Source organism: Lagopus muta, chromosome 3 (assembly GCF_023343835.1).
Source record: "Lagopus muta isolate bLagMut1 chromosome 3, bLagMut1 primary, whole genome shotgun sequence".
Taxonomy (NCBI): domain Eukaryota; kingdom Metazoa; phylum Chordata; class Aves; order Galliformes; family Phasianidae; genus Lagopus; species Lagopus muta.
The window spans coordinates 62,679,015-62,700,823 of record NC_064435.1 but is presented as its reverse complement, the minus strand read 5'-3'; the positions used below and the strand labels follow the sequence as shown (position 1 = coordinate 62,700,823).

Genomic DNA, 21,809 nt, shown 5'->3' with positions numbered 1-21,809 from the left:
ATGACACAAGCTCAGAAGTACCAAAATACTGGAAAAAGTGGAGTATCATTCAGGCAGAACTCAGTGCACTGGAGTTGCATGAAGTGGGCTAAATTTAAAATATATTTGGGTAACTTAGAAAAAGGTATTCTGCTGCAGGTTAGGAACCGCATAAGGAGAAGAAAAGCTTTGATCCAATGGTAATCAGGAGACAGATAATCTGCAAAACTGACGAAGTCATGAAAAAGGCAAATGATATCACTAGGAAGATTATAGAGATATTTCAAGTAAAGGTAAGGAAATACTTGTGTCTGATTACAAGGCACAGGAAAAATCCTGGGCTGCTGTATGTGGTTTTACTTTTTCATGTCAAGGATGAAGATTTTTTTTTGTAATTTCTCTATTTGAGATACAATGGAGAACACTTTTGCACATAAGAAACTAATCACCTTGCTATATATAGCCTAGCAAAAGTAAAACTGAGGATGTTCAAATGCAGGAATCAGCTCTGTGCTGACCTATGGCTGTCATAAGTACAAATGAAAAGGAGATGGACTCATATGTAATATGACTGGAAATCAGTTTTTTTATAAAAAAAGAAATAGAGACAAGTTCACTTCTTTAAAGCAGAAAGCAGGCATAAGAATGCTGAAATTCTGGATCAGTCTTTAAGTAACAGGGATTAAAATCAATTTTAATCGACATGTTGCAAGGGGGTGTATTTGTTTGCTTTGGAAGGGACTGGACATAGAAGATCCCTTCTAGTTCTTTATATTGATCACCCTGTAGGTCTTAGCTGACAAAATTCTCACGACATAAACCATGTTAGATATTGTATGTATTTTCTGAAGCAACTACTTACCTACTGATAATAGTGAAGAACAGAGCTGTGTTGTTATGATTGTACTGAGAGGTTGAGGAACCCAAGCGGTATCTGTGATATTCATTAGCCAGTGTTTCTCTTTTCCTTCTGACCATCATAGGGCCATTGAAAAGGTGAAGGGACCTTTGATTCCTGTCCATTTACAAGATGTTCTAAACTAGTTGTGAGGGTAAGTAGATAATGCTTATAATTGTAAATTTTATAATCCCTTTTGTTCTCCATCCTTTCTGTCTGAGCATTTAACAGCATACCTCTTGCAGAGAAAGAAGAAGATGCTTCAGTAGTTAGCATATTCTGTGGGAAAGTGAATGGAATGATGATTCACAAGTTTATATTCACAATAAAAAAAAAACAAAAAAAAAACTATGAAGCCTCCACTGACTTACAAGGCCAGTGGAATCACTTTACTTCATATCTGTTGGGGTTATATATGTATTTAAGTGAGTTTAAACAGGGGAGTGGCAATGACCTTATAGGTGATTACAGTTTATAGCCAAATTATCTCCTGAATTACATTAACTGAAATCAATGCCTTATACTAGATGAACAGACTGTTCCATAAAACCTTGGCAGATAAAGCATTAATAAGTGTTGGAGCTGACTTGGTCAATTGGATGATTTGCTGACGCTTCTTTTTACCACAGCTCTGCAGTTTCAAGTTTAGTGCCAAAGGTTCACTACATATAGCTGAAGACAGCAAATAGATGGTCTCTTTTTGTGCAGATTTCTAACTAGCTGCCTGTTTCACAAACTCCTTGCTGTGGGAGCTTTTTCAGGAAGGAAATTTAAAACATGGTGAAGTTACAGCTACCCAATCCTGGCCTGGAGGACAGGATACCTTCTCACACAGAACTTGAGGTCCTTGAGAAAGAAGAGGCAGACTCCAGACCTAAATGGGACAACAAGGCTCAGTACATGCTGACATGTGTAGGATTTTGTGTTGGCTTAGGAAACGTGTGGCGGTTTCCGTATCTCTGCCAGAGCCATGGAGGAGGTATGCCTTTAATTTATCTTAACTAATGCTGTGTGTAAGCTAGGCTTAAATTCACTTTTGGGAAACAAATAGTGGAATACTTTGTTTAGAACAGGTCAGTTCCTATAGAGACAGTGATGGTCTTCTCTAGAAGACTGTCTGATGGAGAGGTTATTTCACAGGTTGTAAACTTCCACTAAGTCATGTTGGTGACAAGAGAAACGGGACTGTTTTTATTTTGAGAAATGATTGATGCAAACAGCTTTGTACTGTCATGTAAGCAGTGTGTTTTCTCAGTTTAAAATTCTAATCATGATCCTAAATGATCTTTTCATAACAGGGTCTTCACTGGTCTTGCACTGATCTGTGAATTGCTTGTAGTGTCAGTGTGCAAATGATTTACGATATCAGCAGTAAAAGCACAAAAGTAATTGACTTTTTTTTTTTTTTTTAATTTTAAAGTTAGTGTTATTAAGTCATTCAAATTCTGAATATATATTGTTTACCATTTAATTTACTGTGACTTCTTAGGGTTCAAGTTAGAACTAAATGACCATATTTTAAAATTCTCTGATTTGCTGTTAGTTCTTAAAAATTACCTTAAGCTGGATCATTGCTTAAATATTATACAACAACATTAATATCCCATTGTGTCTACTATCCCTCTGAAACAGTATTACACATGTACATTTGTCTCAAACCTGATTTTTCTGTAAGGGAAGCAATATGTAACTTATTTCAGATGAAAAGCTGAATATGAGCCAAATGTAGGTATGTTGACAGAGAAACTCATTTGCACGTGTTCCCCACATCTACTGCTCTAGCAAGTGATAGATTTTGGGCAACTCTTGCATGCTGAGTCAAGCTGTCAAGTTGGGGATGATGCATACAACTATACTTCAGCACCAGGAGCTTGCCATGCTCTCAACAGTTTTCTGAAAGTCTGTTCTGCCTGCTATCAAGTTGGCATCTGCATTGCACTCCAAGATATGAGTAAAGTGTTTGCTCGTTTGGAGTATTTGATCCTGAAGGAAAAAGGAGCAAATCTGTGCCTTAAAGATCTGTATTTTGAAGTAATTTTCATTAAATGTACATAGATGTTTAAGAATTGATCTTCTTAGTTGGAGTAGGGATCAAGAAGGGCTTTGTCAAGAGTTACTGATACAAACTCAGGGGCATCTGGCTACACATTATTCAGATGACTTGCAAGCATAAATGTTTTTATTACTAAGTTTTTTTAAACATTGACTGATGTTTAGGGCATACAGAGTGAGGTGAAGGTCACTTGCAGCGTTGCCAGCTCTTGTAACAAAAAGGTTACACGTTGAACAAGAAGAGTCATAGCCCTCATTCTGCAGCTTTTTCCAAGTTAACCCAGACAAAACCTTGCAGGTTGACTTGGAAGCAGGCTAATCCAGCACCTGAGATGGTTTTTACTATTTTTCAGCATTTCACTGCTGAAATATGAGGAATATGAAAAATGAGGAGAAAGGAATATCTCTGCCTGTACCAAGATTTCTCCTTACAAGGTTAAATGTTTAAATAAGGGCAGCACAGGCCCCTCAGGCGCTCCCGTTCCTGTTTCCCAGGGATAGCTCCCAAATGCAGTAAGGGCAGGGCAAGAACCTGCTACCTGAAACAGCAACTGTTGGCTGTCACACATCTTGTTTGGTGTCATCTGCAGGCTGCTCAGATCTGCTGAGGCCTTGGTGCCTTACTGTCAGCAGGTGGTGTGTGAGGGGAAACATGAAGAGAAGAGACAGAGGATAAGAAGAAGTCCTAAGTCATCACAGAACCATAGATTATCCCATAAAGTACATGTGGATTCAAGGTTGTGTAAGTTGCATCATGAAGATACTTTCCAAGTGTCTAGAATTGCAGTCTTAGCTTCTTTGTTTTTAAAATACAAGTTACATGGATTACAGTTTGGAGCCATTTAGCACCAGTGAGATCTGCTAGCAAGAGTGTACATTTTCAGCAAGGATTCTCTAGGATTAAGTTGGATGTCCATCTCGTTTGTGAATCAGCATTTGCACATTTGATAGTCCTCATGAAATGCAAATGACGTACAGGGATTTACAGAATATATCCTTGTCATTTAATGAACTTCTTCGAAGGTGGATTTTTTTTTCAGGGGGTTGTGAAAAATTGCCTTTGTTGGAGGTACATAGGAAGACAATGTTATATAGACAACTCTTATTTTCAAATGTTTGTGTTTAAATACAGAATTATTTGAGGGCTGCCTCTTCCTGCACATAAAACTGTGGTCACATTTTAACTACATCCAAACATAGAAAAAGAAACTGATGCTTACACAATTTGCTTTTGTTGCTGTAGATTATAAGTTCATATTTTTAAAAAAGAACTATATTCTACTGTAAAAAATAAAAAAGTACAATAGAGCATATTCCATCTTTTTAAAAATAACGTGAGTCTTAAAATCTGTAAATACATCATTACCACTGGGAAACTAGACTTCAATACACACATGATGTAAAAGCTGCAGTGTTTGCCCCAGTGCTTTCACTCGTGTAATGAGATCGAGACTTCCTCTCATTTGATTGCTATCTCTGACATTACACATAGCTTTTGTTTAATCGTTATTGAGCAACATGTCATTTAATCAACTGTTAAACATTTTTGTTTCATCCCTGATGAGTATTATAAAAAAGAGGATGTATATTTAATGTTTAATCCATCAATAAAAATAAGTCTCTAAGTCTACAGCTCACGTATGTCTCTAGTAAACGTTGCCACTTTTTCATCTCCATGCGTGACACACTGAATGAAGTGGTGACAATGACACCAGCAGTCAATACAGGGTAGCTTCCTCTCTGGGACCGGTATTCTAACTACTGCTGAACATTCAGGATATGATAATATAAACATCTCAGCCTGAAATTTTATCTGTGTTCCCTTTTCTGTGAAAGCCCTTTTTTTTTTTTTCAATTTTACATTAGAAAATCTTAGATTGCTCTTCTTAAGAAAAAAAAAAAAAAAGCAATAGTTCTACAGATGCATAGATATGTGTTCTGTAATACAGTACTGAAGCAGGATCAGAATGCAATATCTCAGCTGGAAGGTCTTCAGACTGGAAAGATTGCTCATTATTTATATACGTTTATAGCGTATTAATTACTATTATTGGGTAACTCTATGAAAGGCATCCTTTTTCTTTCTGTGTATGTGCAAAGAAGGTCATGGAGTCCCTTTGCTCTCTCAAGAGCATGCCATGTTTAAATACTTCTTTTACAACACATTAATAAAAATACCTCTCGTATGTATCCTGAGGCCTCAGGAAATCCACTAGAAGTTGATGGAGCACTTCTGGCATGTCCTCTCACCATAGAAGTTGGCTTAATATTGAGAAACTTGGAGCAGTACAACATGCTGTCCATGGAGAGAGTTCTTTGTGTATGGATAGTGCTATTCCTGAATCTTATTACCTCAGAAAGTGAGGCTCAGTGTCTATCCAATCTGCTAGAGCTGGGTGAGTGGAGGTGCACTTTGCAGTTAAGATTTGCAAGAATGGCTCAGCCATGGAAAAAATGAAGCCCAAGACAGAATATAAATCAGCCTGCTTCCTATCTGGAAGTGAAAAATTGATACTACCTTTGAATGATTTCTAAAGGAAATGTTTCATAAAGAAATGCTCCTAATTCTTCAGAGGATGGCCTGATCTTCCCTCTTTTGCTAGCCAAGGTGATAATTACAAAAATATATACTGTTTTTCTTGATAAGTATAAGAAACAAGTGGCCGTAGGTTAAAATGACTATAAAGGCTGTTTACTTCCTTATACAACAAGATCTTTGACCATGGTGAGAATTTCTAAGTCCTTAAAAGACCTCACTGTTGCCTGATTAAGAACAGAGATTATTAGGAAATTCATCTTAGGAGAAGTATGTGCTGGTCCATTCTTGTAAGTTGAGATTCAAAAGGTGAAAAGGAGTGCAAATGAGGAGTATTTGGATCAGGTAATTATATAGATACTCATGGTGGTCTACAGCCCCTTGTGAGGGGAATGGAGGGGCAGCAGTGAGCTCAGCTCTCTAGCAAACAGCAACAAGGCCCAAGGGAATGGGATAGAGATGTGTCAGGGGACGGCCAGGGTGGGGATTAGGGAAAGGTTCTGCACCTGGAGGACAATGGGCATGGAACAGGCTGCCCAGGGTAGCTAGCACAGCCCTAAACTACAGGAACACAAGGAGTGCTTGGACAGCACTTTCAGATTTGTGCATTAACTCCCATTTTATCCTGTGTGGAGCCAGGAGCCGGTCTTGATGATTTCCTAGATCTCTTCCAGATCAGGGCATTCTGTGATTCTGTGATCCATTGCTGAGGAAGGTCTTTAGCAGAGAAAAGTGAAATTGATGTACGGCAGAAGCCTCTCCAGCAGCCAAAATGGAAACTAATAAGGCAAAATCAAGATGGAGCAGGCATACAAACTCTGTAGGGTCAAGTTGTAGACTATTATGAAGTGTCTTGAGATTCTGGTGTAAAACTGAGAGAACACTCTGGAACTAAAATTGCTGGTATAAACACAGTCATATTGTCCTTGTCTCATCTTACCCTCAGGAGAGCTCTGGGACAGAGTGGGACACGAGGGCAAGTGTGAGCCAACCTGATGTGAGATAGGAGAATATGACCAGCTTTTATCTCCATACATAAATAACTTGATCTCTATGAAAGGGCAGAGGTTCTGTGTGGTGAGGTTGTCCCACTGACACTCCCATGCAGAGAAGAAGTCAGCAGGATGTACAAAGATGGATCACAGTGGTGAGAGAACACTTACCACATACACTGCGTAAGTCCTACTATCTGTAAAAGCAAGAATGAAACAGTTGGGAGAAGTTACTTACAGGAATAGGGTGGAGTATCAGTTGAGTACAAACTCTCCAGAGCCAAATCTGCAAGCACTGCATGCCTTATCAGATTAAGAGGGGCCCTTAAGCGTGTATCAGATCACGTTCCAGCACACCTAAGCAAGTCTATAAAGACAAAATGGGACAGCTAATTAACTCTTCTGCATTGTTAGCAGTGGCTCTGGGTAGCAGTAGTTCAGTTTCCCCAAGTATAGGCTGGATTACCATCCTCCATTCCTTTCTGGTGTTACAAATGTCCTGATTTTCCTCTGAAGTGAGAGAGTAACAGTCTGGGGCACCTTGATCTAACTTGTAGCTGCAAGGCTCTTGATCTTGCAAGGACTGCCTGGTCTCTGGAAAAAGGAAAAGAAGCTCAGGCATGCAAAGTGGGGAAGAAAACAAATGGAATACTGTTCTCCTTCATGATGATGCCTATGTACTGCATTTACCAAATCAACAGAGTGACACAGAAGAAACTGAGAAAGAGTCAGTAGAGCTGGAATTTTAGCAAAATTCCTTACAAATATCAGTTCATTTTTTTCACTACCAAAAACCATTCCCCAAATTATTCTTTTTGGCTCTCTTTTGAGGCCTCTTCAGTCTGTCAGTCCTGCTTTTGCAGTGATATCAAATGAGCTACAGTGATTTTGAATAGATTTTAGATTTTTAGGAAGAAGTTTTTGTGTTGCTAAATGAAACGCTCTAAAGAAGTCTGGGAAAACTGTGTCTGTACAGTTACTTTTTGAATCTTGATTCAACAAAAACATATTTTCTAGTTCATCAGTGGTTATCATTCAACCTGAGGTGTGGCATGCACATTTTCAAAGTGCTCAGCATTCTGAATAGCATTTTATGCATTTAAATGTCAGTATCAACAGTGTTTACCAAATCTTTAAAATGTAAATCAAAGATAGGTGAATAACTAGAATTGTTTGAATTCTGTAAGAGTAGAAAGAAAAGGAGCATAGTTGGCTAATTTCACTGTAATAGTGACCACTTGAAACAGCAATGTTGATTTTAGCAGACTTCAGTTAAGCCCATAGAAAATTTTAATACAGATTATTTGCCGTGTATGCCATTATAAAGATATACAGTGAAGCAGCTGAACATATACTATAGATCTTCCAAAAATATTCAACTGCCTTGGATTAAAAACCATAGTTCCCATTCTTCAAATTTTCTCCATCACTTTCTATACAGTTTTCATTGCATACATAAGGAAAAAGTCAACAGGTACCCAAACATGAGCAGTTCATACGGCGTTCTGCATTTTTTTTGTTCACGTTCCTGTATTATTTACCATCTGTGATTGGAAGCTGATGATAGTTTGTAATGACATTTAGCTATAACTCAATTAAGACACAGTTTTCAAGCATTTGCCTCTGCACTTTGGTATTCCAGTGTGGTGTTTTATGTTATCTCCATGTCTGCGGTGTACTTTATTAAGAAAAAAAATGAACAAGGATTAAACTCTGAACTTCAGATCTCTCCTACTAAAGCATAACACTTGTTTTATACAGTTTTCAGGAAGAGTTATTGGCCATTTTATGGAGACAACCTTATTGGGGCTGGCACCTTGCTCCATGCTCCTGCCTAATCGTTCTTAGCTCATTCAACAACAACTACTTATAATTTGGATGATTCACGGTTATAAAACTTTTACAGAAAAAAATGAAAGTCATTCCAGGAAAGTAATAGTCTTACCTTCATTGCCAATCCAAAGGTGGCTCCTTCAGAGTTTAACCTTGGAAGTGAATAATTTAGGTGTGTGTTTGCCACTTGGGAAGAATAACAATTCCCATCTGGAATCACACACACAGTGAGGCTTCCTGCTTGGACATTATTCAAAGGCATTGTAGATAAATTAGAGAAGGGTTTCCACAACTCACTGTTCGAAAACCCAGAAGAACTGAAGTTTGTGCTTTACTGTTGTATGTCAGTGACAGGAAGCTTTTTTTTTTTTCTTGTCCATTACAGGAGCCTTTATGATCCCTTTCCTGATTTTGTTGATTCTGGAGGGTATCCCCCTGCTTCATCTTGAGTTTGCCATTGGTCAAAGGCTAAGGAAAGGCAGTGTGGCAGTTTGGAGTTCCATTCACCCTACCCTGAAAGGTGTTGGTAAGTCTGATGAGGATATAAAAAGCCACATAATAAAGCACTAGAACTAAGAACAAAGCTTCAGACTTTTCTTGTAGTGTGCCATATTCTGGTTGGATCAAACGGTCGCCAGAGGAACTTTCCAACCTGGACCATGACACTCTGTGATTCTGTGATCGTCACACACTTGAAAGGGATACAGACAGTTAAGATCACCGATGCAACAACTGTGTCTGTTAATCAATTACAAAAGATATTGCATGTGGAATTTTTCTAAATTCTTCAGAACCTAATTGCTCTCAGGACCTAATCATTAGCATTTACTCTCTCACAGAGAAGTCACCACAGGTTACTGGGGAGCAAGTGGAGAAGGAGAGATACTAACTTGATTCCTACAGCTTTTCACAGGCTTTGCCTTCTGGCAGCCGAACATTCCATAAAAATAAGATTAGTTCACACACCTCTACCTACCTCTGTGGTGACACTGTGGAGGAGAAAGACAATCTGGGTCACATTTAGGAAAAATTCAGTTGATCTGTACATATACTTAGCTTCTCAGATTTCCTAGATATCAAAAGGCAAAACTGTGAATAGGAACTGTCCTCACCGGTGGGAGTTAATCTGCCCATAAACTTGGCTCCTAACTTCTGTTGTTTTTCAGGCATAGCAGCAATGTGTGTATCTTTCCTGGTGAGTTTATATTACAATACTATCATTGCCTGGGTAATGTGGTATTTCTTCAACTCCTTCCAAGAGCCCCTGCCTTGGAGTACCTGTCCTCTCACTGATAACAGAACAGGTATGTTCTATGAAATGTTGCATTTTGTCTCATAGCACATTTATTTGTCTGTAGCAATCAGACTAATGAGGGCTTTTTCTGTAAGACAACAGTAAGACAGGCCGATACTGTCAGGAATATTGGGCTATTTTAATATTTGTGTTCTGTAAAAATGCACACTATATAAAGATCGATATTTAATCTTTGAGGCCAGCATGGATGCTTTATATGAGACTTTGAAGCTGAAGTCACTGGAAAGATTTTGACAGATGTATTTACATTCATAATATTCACAAAGTGCAAGTTTAGCATAAGCATTAACATTTTCCAGATTTAAATGTGGCCCTTCGTAACTCACATATGCCAGCCTGATTGAAATACTGCTCAATAGCACTTCCATGTTTCTTACAGCAGTTATCAATGCTAATATTAAGTAGCAGAAATACTGTGAAATGGCAAAGTAATCTCATTAATAATTTGGACTTACAAAAAAAGAAGAAAAAAAAAAGCTAATTATATTTTGAATCTTCAATCTGTAACCAGGAGTAAAATGGATAATTTGTTCTCCGTACTGATTTAAAATAGTGCTGAGAGTTTCAAAGCAAACTGTAAGCTATGAAACAGCATCTACATATTGTAGTCAACTTTGAGCTTCTCACCTGAACAGAAATGTAAATCACTGATAAAAATGTGGGAGGAAATATAAAGGTTTTGTCTATACCAGTGAGAGATGCCAAGACAGCAGGTTTCACGTACACAATGCAAAAATCAATTTCAGTCCCTGTTTGTGCTCTCCCATTTCTTTACCAAAAGCCCTTTGATAGCTCATCGAAAAGAAAAAGAAATGAAGAAGAAAACATATGCATGATCTACATTAAATATCATTGTCTCATGATATGAGAGCAAATTTGTTGTTCACAACCAGCCCTGCACAAGATTGCATGGAGCAATGGAGCAGGTTGTTCCCATGGATCAGTGAGCGGCTCTTTAGGGCTGCACTCCTCTTCTCCATCATCATGCAAGGTCAGGGCATGGCAGAGTATTGCACGGCTCAGCGTCTTGCAGGCAGCTGGAAATCCAGCTTAGAATCATAGGATCATAGAATATCCCAAGTTCAAAAGGATGCATAAGGATCATGGAGTTCAACTCCTGGACTCCAACTTGAGCTAACAAGTCCGTAAATGATGCCCTACAAGGCAGAAAGATGAAGTATTGCTGACCGGTGGGAGGTGAAGAGCCCTCAGGCTGCAGGAGGCTGTAGGCAGGTGCCCAGACTTTACCAGGCAAGACACAGCAGAGTGTACACTGAAAGCCCAAAGCAGTTCTTTGGCTTGTTTTTTTTTTTTGGTTGGTTTTGGTGTTCTTTGAGATGAAGCGTGAAAAGTGCACAGCCATTATAAAGGTCCTCCTAGCTACTTTTCTTCTGCATAACAAAATAATCCATTCAATATACATGCATGCATTCTCATAAGTCCTCTACTTATTTTCCTTGGCACAAGAGGATTCTAATTGCATTTGTAGGAAGAAACAAAAAGCATATAGAAGGAAGAATCTTTGAAAGAGCTTCAAAGAATGGTTGAATTAGCCATGGATCAATCCTCTCACTTTAACTAATAACAATGACAAGACATGAAGAATGACTAAGAAATAACAATGACAACTGTACCCCTGTTAAATAATACTCTTTTTGAAAATTTAAAATCTGTTTAGCAATGAAAATTTTAAAATCTGTTTAGCAATTAAATCTTCCAACAACAAATTAGTTGACTTTACATAGTACAGTTTTGAACACCGGTATTTATTATTTAACCTGCAGAATGACCATAATTTTGTGGTTACAGATTACATAGAAGAATGTGCCAAGAGCTCTCCCGTGGATTATTTCTGGTACAGAGAAACATTAAACACCTCCACTTCTATTGAAGATTCAGGCACTATACAGTGGTGGCTTCTGTTATGCTTAACATGCGCATGGGGCATACTGTATGTGTGCACAATCAGAGGCATTGAAACAACAGGAAAGGTACTCTATTTTGTTTTATATGAAACAGATGACTTTCATTATGCTGTTGTGAGACCTTATTCACACGGATCTGAACACAGTGTAGAAACTGCCTGTTTCTTGACTGAATGCATGTCTAAAATTTCAGGTGTCATCATAGGGTACGTTTTTTGAAGGAGAAAGCTGAATGAGATGGAAATTGATCTGATTTAACCTGATTTTATCGATGTGGACATTGGCTTGAGCAGCTCAGCTTCCTTGTCCATAGAGACTCTAGAATAAGAGTCTTTAAGTATCACCACCTCAATGTTAACGTTTGCAGGATTGAGGCACTTGCCTTTTGCTGACCATTTTCTTCAGAACATATCTGTACAAATTTACCTGGGTGTGTGCCAGTCCTTGATATCATCTGTGCAAGTAAACATTATTCTGAGACGCCCTCAGCTAAGTGCTTCATTCTATCTAAGTGCTTTATTTACATACTCCTTGTGCAGGCCGTGTATATAACATCGACTCTTCCATACCTTGTGCTTACCATTTTTCTAATCCGTGGCTTGACACTGAAAGGATCAGTCAATGGAATCGTGTTTCTCTTCACTCCAAACGTAAGTCACTGCTTGGTCCATGCCGTATTGAAACCACGATGGAGTTCTCTCTGTAATTAACAACTGAGTGAAAACGAATCTCCTCTGGTCGTGCCTTTCTGGCTGACCCTCAGGCATCTTAAAAGCCTTGATTCCGACAGGTGAATCAGATGTAAAACATTCACAGACACATGTATACTCTCTCCCCATCTCCTCCCTCAAAACCTGTTATGAAAAATGGAAGGATCATTGCAGATATGCAAGGGAGCTGTTTCAAGGGAGCTTGCTTTCTTTTCCAGGGATGCCTGGCATTCTAGTTAAGGGTGAGTCTAGATTGAAGGCACAAATCACATAGCTGGGAGGAAAACCATCTAATCGGGATAGCTGTACAAAAGAACTACTAGGATGGTTTAACTGTGCAACAGATTTTAAACAAAATTTGAAAAGATTTTCATGTTTGATGAGCAGACCTCTGAGTGGTCACTGCTAATGCAAAATAATGAACTTTCTGAAATGGGCATGGCAACTGTCAGCTATTTACTAGAAAGTCAATTGTTTATCAGTTTTCAAAATACTTGTAGAAAACCTGCAGATAGGCTTGCATTTGAGGGGAAAAAAGAAAAAAAAAGTAATGATGAAAGAACAGACAATTTTTACACTCTTCAAAAATGTAAGTACTGCATGTCTGACATTCTTGTTGTTTTAAATTCCTCATACTCAGCCTAACTAGACATGTTACATAGACTGTATGTCTGATGCCCCAGGTTACTGAGCTGGCTAACCCAGTGACGTGGCTGGATGCGGGTGCACAGGTGTTTTACTCTTTCTCCCTGGCCTTTGGAGGCCTCATTTCATTCTCCAGTTACAACCCTGTTCAGTAAGTATTCAGGCAAAAGCCATTTTTTACATGAATATTTAATTCTTTCAAAAGAAGCCTATCCACTTTGGCCCTACTGTTATGCAGTAATCATGAGACTGGGACACCATCCTGTCTACCAGGTAAGGCACAACTTGTCTTTCTGATCCTGCTCTCAGGAGCCAAAGATTCCAGGTCCAAGGGCTGGCTGACTTCCTAAAGAACAACAGTGTGGGTCATGTTAGAAAGCAGGGACTGGCTACCTGCCACAAGGCGGGAGCATGGCTTTGCTACTCCTCTTCACACAGCTAATGTTACATGCATTTCAAAGCAATTCACAGATGACAGCTGTAATCTTTTGATAAGGGATTAGAAGAGGTATTTAGGAGTTTTTAAATTCAGATTCAGTTGCTTCCTTTGTGCATGAGATGGGGCCAAGAAAGAGATGGAGTACAAACACTCTTCACCCAGGGACTAACCCAACCAGCAAATTATGATGTAGTGCTGCATTCTGCCTCCCAAAATATTGGAGCAGCCATCAATGCTTCTTAGTGCCTGCCATCCTTTCATCACTGTCTTTTTGAAAGGCAAACTTCGTGGCATTCTCTGAGCCCAGTATTACTGACAAATATCTCCAAATTACCACAGTTTAGTGCAAGCTTTTGTTTGCTTTTTCCTCTTGGCTGATTTCAAACCCAAATCTTTCACCTTGCAGCAGAATACTCTACTTGCGTCCTACAATAATATGTGCATGCATACATGCATGTGAGGCACAAATGCAACTGGTTTGGTTGCATTTGTGTCGAGGAGGAGCCTGAGCATCTCACCTTCTCTGTAAGAAAGAAATACATTATATAAGCCTGTCTCACGATACAGTGAAAAAAATGACAGCAGAAATGGCAGAGAACTTCAACCCAGTGCCCTCAACCACTTACATACCTTCTTGCAGTGCTATGAATCAGGAAAGATCACAAGTCTTTGCTGGCTTTCGTCGCCTCTCGAAGGTGATCATAAAATTAAATATGACAACATCAGATTAATCCCAATAGCCCTGCCTTGTCCAAGAGAAATACAATAACTAGAGTTTTATAGCCTTCTAATAAAACCATTAACTAATTTCATATTGATTCTTTACCTATCCTCTCAGATGAAAGTCTCTTCCTGGCTATGTGGATTTTCCATCTCAGCACAGACAAGAGGAGAAATGTCTGCAGCAGAAAAGTCTCTACAAGGCAATTTAGCTTTCTCAGCAGAATAAATTACCTCTCCCACTTTCTCAGCCTACCATTCCCATAGTATTTCCGAAGTTTGGAGACATTTTGAGCCATCTTGCATCCAACGGTCAAACAAAACTCTTCCAAAATACTGTTGGCTACTGTATCTTCACCATACTACAGTTTACTGGAAGCTTTTGTTTGCTTTTTCCTCTTGGCTGATTTCACACCCACATCTTTCACCCTGCAGCAGAACACTCTACCTGCATCCTACAATATGTGCATGCATACATGCATGTGAGGCACAAAGCGGAGGAGACATACTTTTTTGCTCCTCCTGTTCCACTTGCCATGGAAGTTAGAAAAAACAGAGGCAATTATTCCTTATGCACAGGGTTATTTGAGGGGAAAAAAAAAAGAAAAAAGAAAAGCATAGCTATTAGTTTGCTTAAGGCACTGAGTTTGAATTCACTAAATCTATCTTTAGCAGCTGCACTACAGTAACGTTAGAGCCCATACTGATGTTCAAAAGCATCTGTAAACTACTTTTCTGTTCGTCTTGGTAGCCAGTTTTGGGGATGCATTTGAAATCCACTGTCTCTTCTCTCTGAATTGCAGCAATAACTGTGAGAAAGATGCTGTGATTATCTCTGTGATCAATGGTTTCACATCCATCTATGCAGCGACTGTCATATACTCCATCATTGGATTCAGAGCCACAGAAAAATATGATGACTGTTTCGACACGTAAGTTATTGAAAAAGCAGAGTATCCAGATGTTTGTTTGGCTGAAGCACTTCTCTTAGCGTGACAATAACGCCTCTATCATTTCTGAGTAATTACAGCTCACAAACACGTGCTTTTGGACCACCCGCTACCACCCAAAAAAACAAAAGAACCTCACAGGGAGTGATAATTGTATGAGCTACTTCATTTCCTACATAGATGTTGTATAAGCAACCACATTTTACGTTATTCCTCAGCGTTTCCAAAAGTAACAGGGGAGGTCATTCTGTATTTGAATGGTGATGGCTTTTTCCCTGAAACACCTGAGATATAACTGCAGTTAATGTGAGTATCTGCAAACATCAAGGCAGATTCAGTTCATGACACATTTTTTTCATTAGAACACACTATAATACCTACAGTTTTAGAGTGAAATGAAATAATGCTGAGAAATGGCCACATCTGGACTACAGTGTAGGCACTTAATTACTGCTAGTGACTCTGCATGCTACACAATTACCCAGAGCTAGAGTAACTAATCTTCCCATTTTACTTCATTTAATCTTTATCAAACACAGAAAAATTGTGCAGCAACTTTGCTAAAAATTGCAGAATTCAGAATTATCTCTGTCAGCTGAGCCAGTGCATGGCATAGGTGCAATATAACCTTAGTCAGTTCCACATTTACTCTGCTTGTCACAGAGGTACCTAATTTCAATGGAGAAACTGAGTCTCCTTTCTCAGATGGGCTGCCAGGTGTCACAGGTACCAGTTAGCTCTGCCATACCCAGCTGGGAAAGTCCATGATGTGTAACTGCAAGCACCTGACACAACCCCAAGAGCTTCCCAGGCTAAACGGCTAAGCACATCCATTTGCAGTGCAAAGAGGAGCAGCCAGCTGTTGTAGGGATCTCCAAAGTGTCTGATCCCTTCAGCTGTGATCTGGGTCCTGAAAGACATCACTGGGTTCATGTGGGAAAAAGAAAGGAAGAATTTCACTTGTGTGAAACCACTGGACTTCCCAATTTCCTAATCTGATCCTGAGCAGCAAAAGCTTTGATTCCTTTGAAACTTCTTTATGAAAGACATTGTGCTCTTAATAACTCAAGGATGAAAATGAATTCTGAGGGTGTTACAAATAAGCACTTTCAAAATACCTGTATCTCACTTTTACAGAAATATTCTTACCTTGATAAATGCATTTGATTTGCCAGAGGGCAATGTAACCCAAGATAACTTTGAGCAAATGCAGCAGCTGTGCAACATGACTGATCCTGTCACTTTTGCAAGCCTTAATTTTGAAACCTGTGATCTGAAAAGTTTATTAAGTGAGGTAAGTTTTACACTACATCTCATACCGATACCACTTATGTTGCAAAAACTGTAGTAACATTTTTACTTTTATTCAATTAGCATTTTTTGTTATGAGTGTGGGTGAGTTTTTTTGGTATTGCATTTTTTTTTTTCTTTAATTATATTTCTACTCACTGTGGTTTGCTTGGAATGCTCTTGGGCTAAAAGTTTACTTCTGTTTATTCCAAAGAATATTGTTTTGCTTTTGAAGAGAAAGGCATTTTAAAAGCAGTTCAACTCCTCTGAAAAGTCCTTTCAAATATGGCCTGGTGTAGCTGCTTGCTGCTGTTTTGACATTTCTATACAGCTACTGGCTGCAGCTATGGTGGCAGCTTCTGGCACATGTGATGTACAAACAGCTTTCCCAATGGTCATAAAAGCTTCTTTTGGCTTATGTCATCCTTTGATGAACAGTTCATCACTGCTACCACTTTCCACCACAGTCTCACTTAGTGGTAGTGCTTTATGGATGGCAGAACTATGCTAGGATAAACAGGTAATCAAGGCTAAATTGGAATTATAGAATCACAGGATGGTTTGGGCTGAAAGGGACCTCAAAGTTCAACCACTGTTACGGGCAGGGCTGCCCCCCACCATTTCAGCTGCCCAGGGCCCCATCCAACCTGACCTTCAGCGCCTCCAGGGATGGGGCACCACAGCTTCTCTGCATTGGAAATGAGATCATACAGCTTTTTGTTTTTTGGTTCTATGAAATAGGACTTGTATTATAATTACAGTGAATACATGGCTGCATTTGGAGATCTTTGTGAAAAAAAAAAAAGAAAGTATAATTATTGTTGCATGCTGTAGCATACACCAACTCCAGTGAATACAGATGTACATTTGTGATGTTAGTGAAGCTAATTTTTGAAGCTTCTGAAATCTTACACAGGGAGTTGAAGGAACTGGCTTAGCCTTTATTGTCTTCACTGAAGCTATCACCAAGATGCCTGTCTCACCTCTGTGGTCCATCCTCTTCTTCATCATGCTCTTCTGCCTGGGTTTGTCATCTATGTTTGGAAATGTAGAAGGTGTGCTTGTACCTTTACAAGATCTCAAAGTCGTACCCTCTAAATGGCCTAAGGAACTCATTACAGGTAAGTGCTTTATCAGAGACAAGTGATCTTCACCCCCCTCAATTAGCAACTGATATGCTAAAAAATGCAGTGCTACCCAAACAGATTTATGGGCAAGTTTCTCCTAAAACTGGTAAAAAATTTGGGGTGTATATATGTAAGTATACACATATGCAGAAAAGTTTCAGTGAGGCTTCATTCAGTCTAAAATCGAGTACCACCCAAAAATGGAAACAAAGGGCCTTCCCTTAGCAGTGCCATTGGAAGTATCTTCTGGAACAGAAGATATTCGGAGCTTGAGCACTTTGTGTCAGATACCCAGAAAATGCCCTGCTTCTACTCAAGGGGATGTGCCTCAGTTCTCTACCAGTCTTGTTCTCAGTTGCCTAGCAGGCACTTTTCCTCTGGAAGCCTTCCAGAAGGTGATGTAGTTCCCCAGCAGCAGTGGCTGCCCTGCTCACCTGGACATGGCCACAATGTTCTGATACAAGCAACTCCTCAACACCCACAAGGAACCCAGAAGCCCACCACTAGTTTCACTAGTTGTTTGTTGATTCTTTGGTTACTTTTGGTTTTGTGTCTAAATGTACTGCTGTTTTGTATTGTTTTTCACAGGTATCATCTGCGCAGGGTCTTACTTGATAGCTTTCATTTTTGTCCTGAGGTCTGGCAATTACTGGCTTGCTCTATTCGACAGTTTTGCTGGCTCCATTCCTTTGCTAATAATTGCCTTCTGTGAGATGTTTTCAGTTGTCTACATTTATGGAATAGACAGGTATGAAACAAGTTAAACATCACTAGCCAGTAGTGTATATATTGAGTAGTTGTATAGCTGCAGTCCTGCTGTAACACAGTGCACATCATTTCTGTTATAGAAGTCACTGGAATTATGCAACTGTAGTTTAGGGTGGCTTGTATGATTTAGGTTTCTAAAAAAATTCTCAACAAGAAGAAATGATGCTTTGTTAGGGATTTGGTGAGGATTTTTGTTTGTATATGAAAGATATAGACTCTTTCATTAATGCACTGGTGACAGATAATCCTCTGTAACAATCAGCTAAAATAAATACATTCCTAAAATGCTAGAAGGGAATATCAAGCATTACCAAGTGCCCTTGGAGTGCATAAATGCTACTGTAACTCCTTAATGTTGTAAATATGGCAACATTTACAGTAAACCTTTATCAGAAGAACTGCATAAAATATTTCATTAGCAGAAGCAAAGCATAAGCATGCTGGCACTGAGCTAAAAGCTTAGAACACAGGTATATTCCAGGATTGTTTAAAGCAAATGCCAGATGTTACTGCCCAAAGCAGGCATCGCCATGCAGATTACAGATACTGCTTTACAACAAGATTCTAATCCAAGGCTACCGAGATATGTTCCTGTTAGACTCAAGACCTTATCAATTCCAGCAGCAAGTAATTATCCTAGCAACTTTTTAGAGACTTAGAAAGTTCAACTTCTCCATCTGCCCATTCATAATTAATACATAAGAAATAAATACATAAAAAAAAAAAGTGTGAGGCCTTCAGTCACTCATAGGTTCTTGCTCAAATCTGTATCAGCCCAAGCTGTGCTGCTCCTAGCGATGGGCAAAGGACCTCTGGCCCCTGTTCCCACACTGAGACTTTAATGCTGCGTGAGGAGGTGAGAGTCTGCTTAGATAAATTAGCTCCCTGTCTCAGCTCCTCATCACCATGTTCCACACACACTGGTGGGCTCTCCGGCCTCCAAAGCCCTGAGTCTTCCACAAGATGCGGTCCTGCCTTGGCAGGAGCTGTGTAGAATGCTCCATCTGCATCCCTCAGAGCTTGGCAGGCAAGACAGCACTCTCCGCAGAGGGACAGAGGACATTCATTCAGGGAAAGGAAGGAAGTGGATCCAAATCTGGATCTGAAAATTCTATTCAGGAATGCTGATTAGATCCCAACCAAGCTTCTTTAGTTTTGTTGGCTAATTTGGCTTTCGTGTGTGGCTGCAGGGGACCATGTGTGCCTAGCTAGGGAAGATAAAGGAATAATGGAGGCCTCAAACTGCCAAACTAGTTTTTATTTAATAGTGTGTGCACACAGCACTGCATTATGTGTGGGGGTCATAAACAGGGTTCAGGATTGTGCTCACAATATCTGCAATACAGGGATAGACTCTTCTTGGGAGAACATATTTGTTCCATTTTCTACTGTGTGCTCAATGCTTAACCTGAATGACATATTTCTAGGTGCCCTTAATGAGCAAATATGAAGATGAAATACTACTCAAACCAAGAAAACTGATAGAAATCCAAATTAAGCAAGCATTATCCATAGAATGTAATTTTAAAAATTATTCCAACTTGCTTCTTTGGAATACTGTGTCTTTCCTTTTAATCGATGCAGCTCTGAGATGCTTACAAAAAAACCCAACCCTGAAACAACTACCTGAAACTCCACCTACACTAACTCTTATTCTGAAACTATTTCATATATGCTTCACAGAACTCTTGAAGAAAGTACCTTTCCAAAAATAATTTTCCTACCTTACTTTCGGGAAGTATGAATTAGAAACTTGTAATTACAGTAATCTCTCCCCAAATTCAGGCTGTGTGGGTCCATCTTGGGTGTCAATGTCAGTCCTCCACTCACACAGACATCAGCAAAGTATGGGGAAGCACGGTTGAGTGTCACTTGAACTCTCCTGCTTCTGGGCCTGCTTTTGATCCTTACGCATTTTTATTGTCCTGAAGTTCCTGTTCTTGCTCCTAGGTTTAACAAGGATATTGAGTTCATGATTGGACACAAGCCCAATATATTCTGGCAGGTAACCTGGAGAGTTATCAGTCCTCTCATTATGTTAGTTATCTTCTTATTTTATTTTGTGGTGAAAGTCAATGAAGAACTGCTCTACAGTGTTTGGAATCCTGAATATGTAAGTATAAAAAACCAAAATATTTATTTAGAATTACTTGGTATCTCCTTCTTCAATGTAAGAGTCATAGTCAGTTATATTCATCTTTCATCTCAAATAGGTTTCAGATTAAAAAAAAAAAAAGTTAAAATACAAAAAGCAATAATAAAAAAGTAGCACTTCAAAAAATAAGTCCTAAATTCAGCTTTACTGAAGTGAACAAAACCCTCAACCATTAATCCAATTTTGAGTGGGGCCTCAACAGGACCACTTCAACAGATGTCTGTTGCACAGTAGGGAGCATAGAAGAGCTGGAAACATCATGAATTTTCTGTGTTGACAAAAGACCATGTCTGTGAAAGCATTTTGTACTGGTTACTGTGTCCATTTAAAAGCACAGAACAGCAACGGTGCTGGTTACTCATCACTGACTGAAGAAATTAATATTCTCCTAACTGGATTTCTTCTTTCGTCTTCTAAATATACTTGCATCATTTAAATTAGAGCACTAAATCACCTACTTTTCCTTTCTTCCTCCTGAAGAACAATAGGCTGTATGTGGTACCAGGACAGCAGAACAAAAACAAAGATGAGAGGTTCACCATTTTCTGCAGGACTTCATCTCCTCCTTGCTTATCTGTTTTTCTCTTCTCTGGCCTTATGAAACTGGAAACTGCTCTTGAATCAGCAAATCCATGTGCCCTTGTGGCTAACTGCTGCTGCAGTACTGTTTCTCTTCTCTTCTGTTCTCTTCTGTTAAAATACTGAATGCACATATTTTCAGGTATTTGCTCCTCTCACTTCATATAACTTGCTTTATTCTTTCAGGAAGAGTTCCCAAAACCACAGAAGATTGGATATCCTGGCTGGGTCTATGCTATTATTGTAATCATCGCTGGTGTGCCTAGTTTGATCATCCCTGTCTTTGCCATCTACAAAGCCATCAGAAATTGCTGTCAGAAGAGAAGTGATCGTACAGGCCTTATAAGCTCAATATCTGAGACGTCTGTTAATGGCAACTTAAAGAATTCAGCATAAAAGCATGTAAAAATGTGGAAGAATGCCTTGCTAAGAAAGCCAAAAGATTTTCTTTAAAGAATTCAGAATCAAATTTATTGCCATAAAAGGATAACTATGTGTTGTTTCTACGTAAGCGCTTGCTTACTTAGGAATGCAAGGTACAGTGAAGAAGTGATAGCTTGGATCCTGGGAGCCACATTTGCAAAACAGGCCAAATAATTTCTCCTGCTTCTGGTTTTGAAGCCAGTTTGTTTGAAACTGGCTTGGAGGACTCTGTCTGGGGATGCACTGCGCTTGGCAAGCTTTAAGTGACTCTTCCCTGTCTAAACATTCTGGTTGGGTGACCAATCTGAAAGGTAATTTATACTGACTTCTATTGCACGTTAAATTGTTTTTACTTTACATGCCACTGTGTTGCACAAAGCCACCACTATTATATCTCATTCAGAAGTTAAAAATATTTAATAAAAGCATTTCTAAGAACTAGACAGATTGATTCATGTATAATTCTGGGTATT

The 21,809-nt window shown here is 39.2% G+C and overlaps 1 protein-coding gene across 1 annotated transcript; it reads left to right on the top strand.

The window, feature by feature from the left end:
* The first annotated feature begins 1,515 nt into the window (after nucleotides 1-1,515).
* On the top strand, nucleotides 1,516-21,779 carry LOC125690693 (sodium-dependent neutral amino acid transporter B(0)AT1). Its single transcript, XM_048939343.1, has 12 exons — nucleotides 1,516-1,856; nucleotides 8,676-8,816; nucleotides 9,457-9,594; nucleotides 11,415-11,596; nucleotides 12,070-12,180; nucleotides 12,924-13,036; nucleotides 14,848-14,976; nucleotides 16,132-16,288; nucleotides 17,201-17,405; nucleotides 18,000-18,159; nucleotides 20,130-20,292; nucleotides 21,100-21,779. Exons 1-12 carry the CDS (start codon nucleotides 1,655-1,657, stop codon nucleotides 21,307-21,309), a joined length of 1,911 nt encoding a protein of 636 aa, XP_048795300.1. The 5' UTR covers nucleotides 1,516-1,654; the 3' UTR covers nucleotides 21,310-21,779.
* The last annotated feature ends 30 nt before the right edge of the window (nucleotides 21,780-21,809 follow it).

Bases quoted from the DNA above. Each gene is read 5' to 3' on its own strand.
- LOC125690693 (XM_048939343.1), top strand. From the start codon at position 1,655: ATGGTGAAGTTACAGCTACCCAATCCTGGCCTGGAGGACAGGATACCT. The intron at 1,857-8,675 runs GTATGCCTTTAA...TGTCCATTACAG, and splicing joins CTGCCAGAGCCATGGAGGAG to GAGCCTTTATGATCCCTTTC. The intron at 9,595-11,414 runs GTATGTTCTATG...TTGTGGTTACAG, and splicing joins TCTCACTGATAACAGAACAG to ATTACATAGAAGAATGTGCC.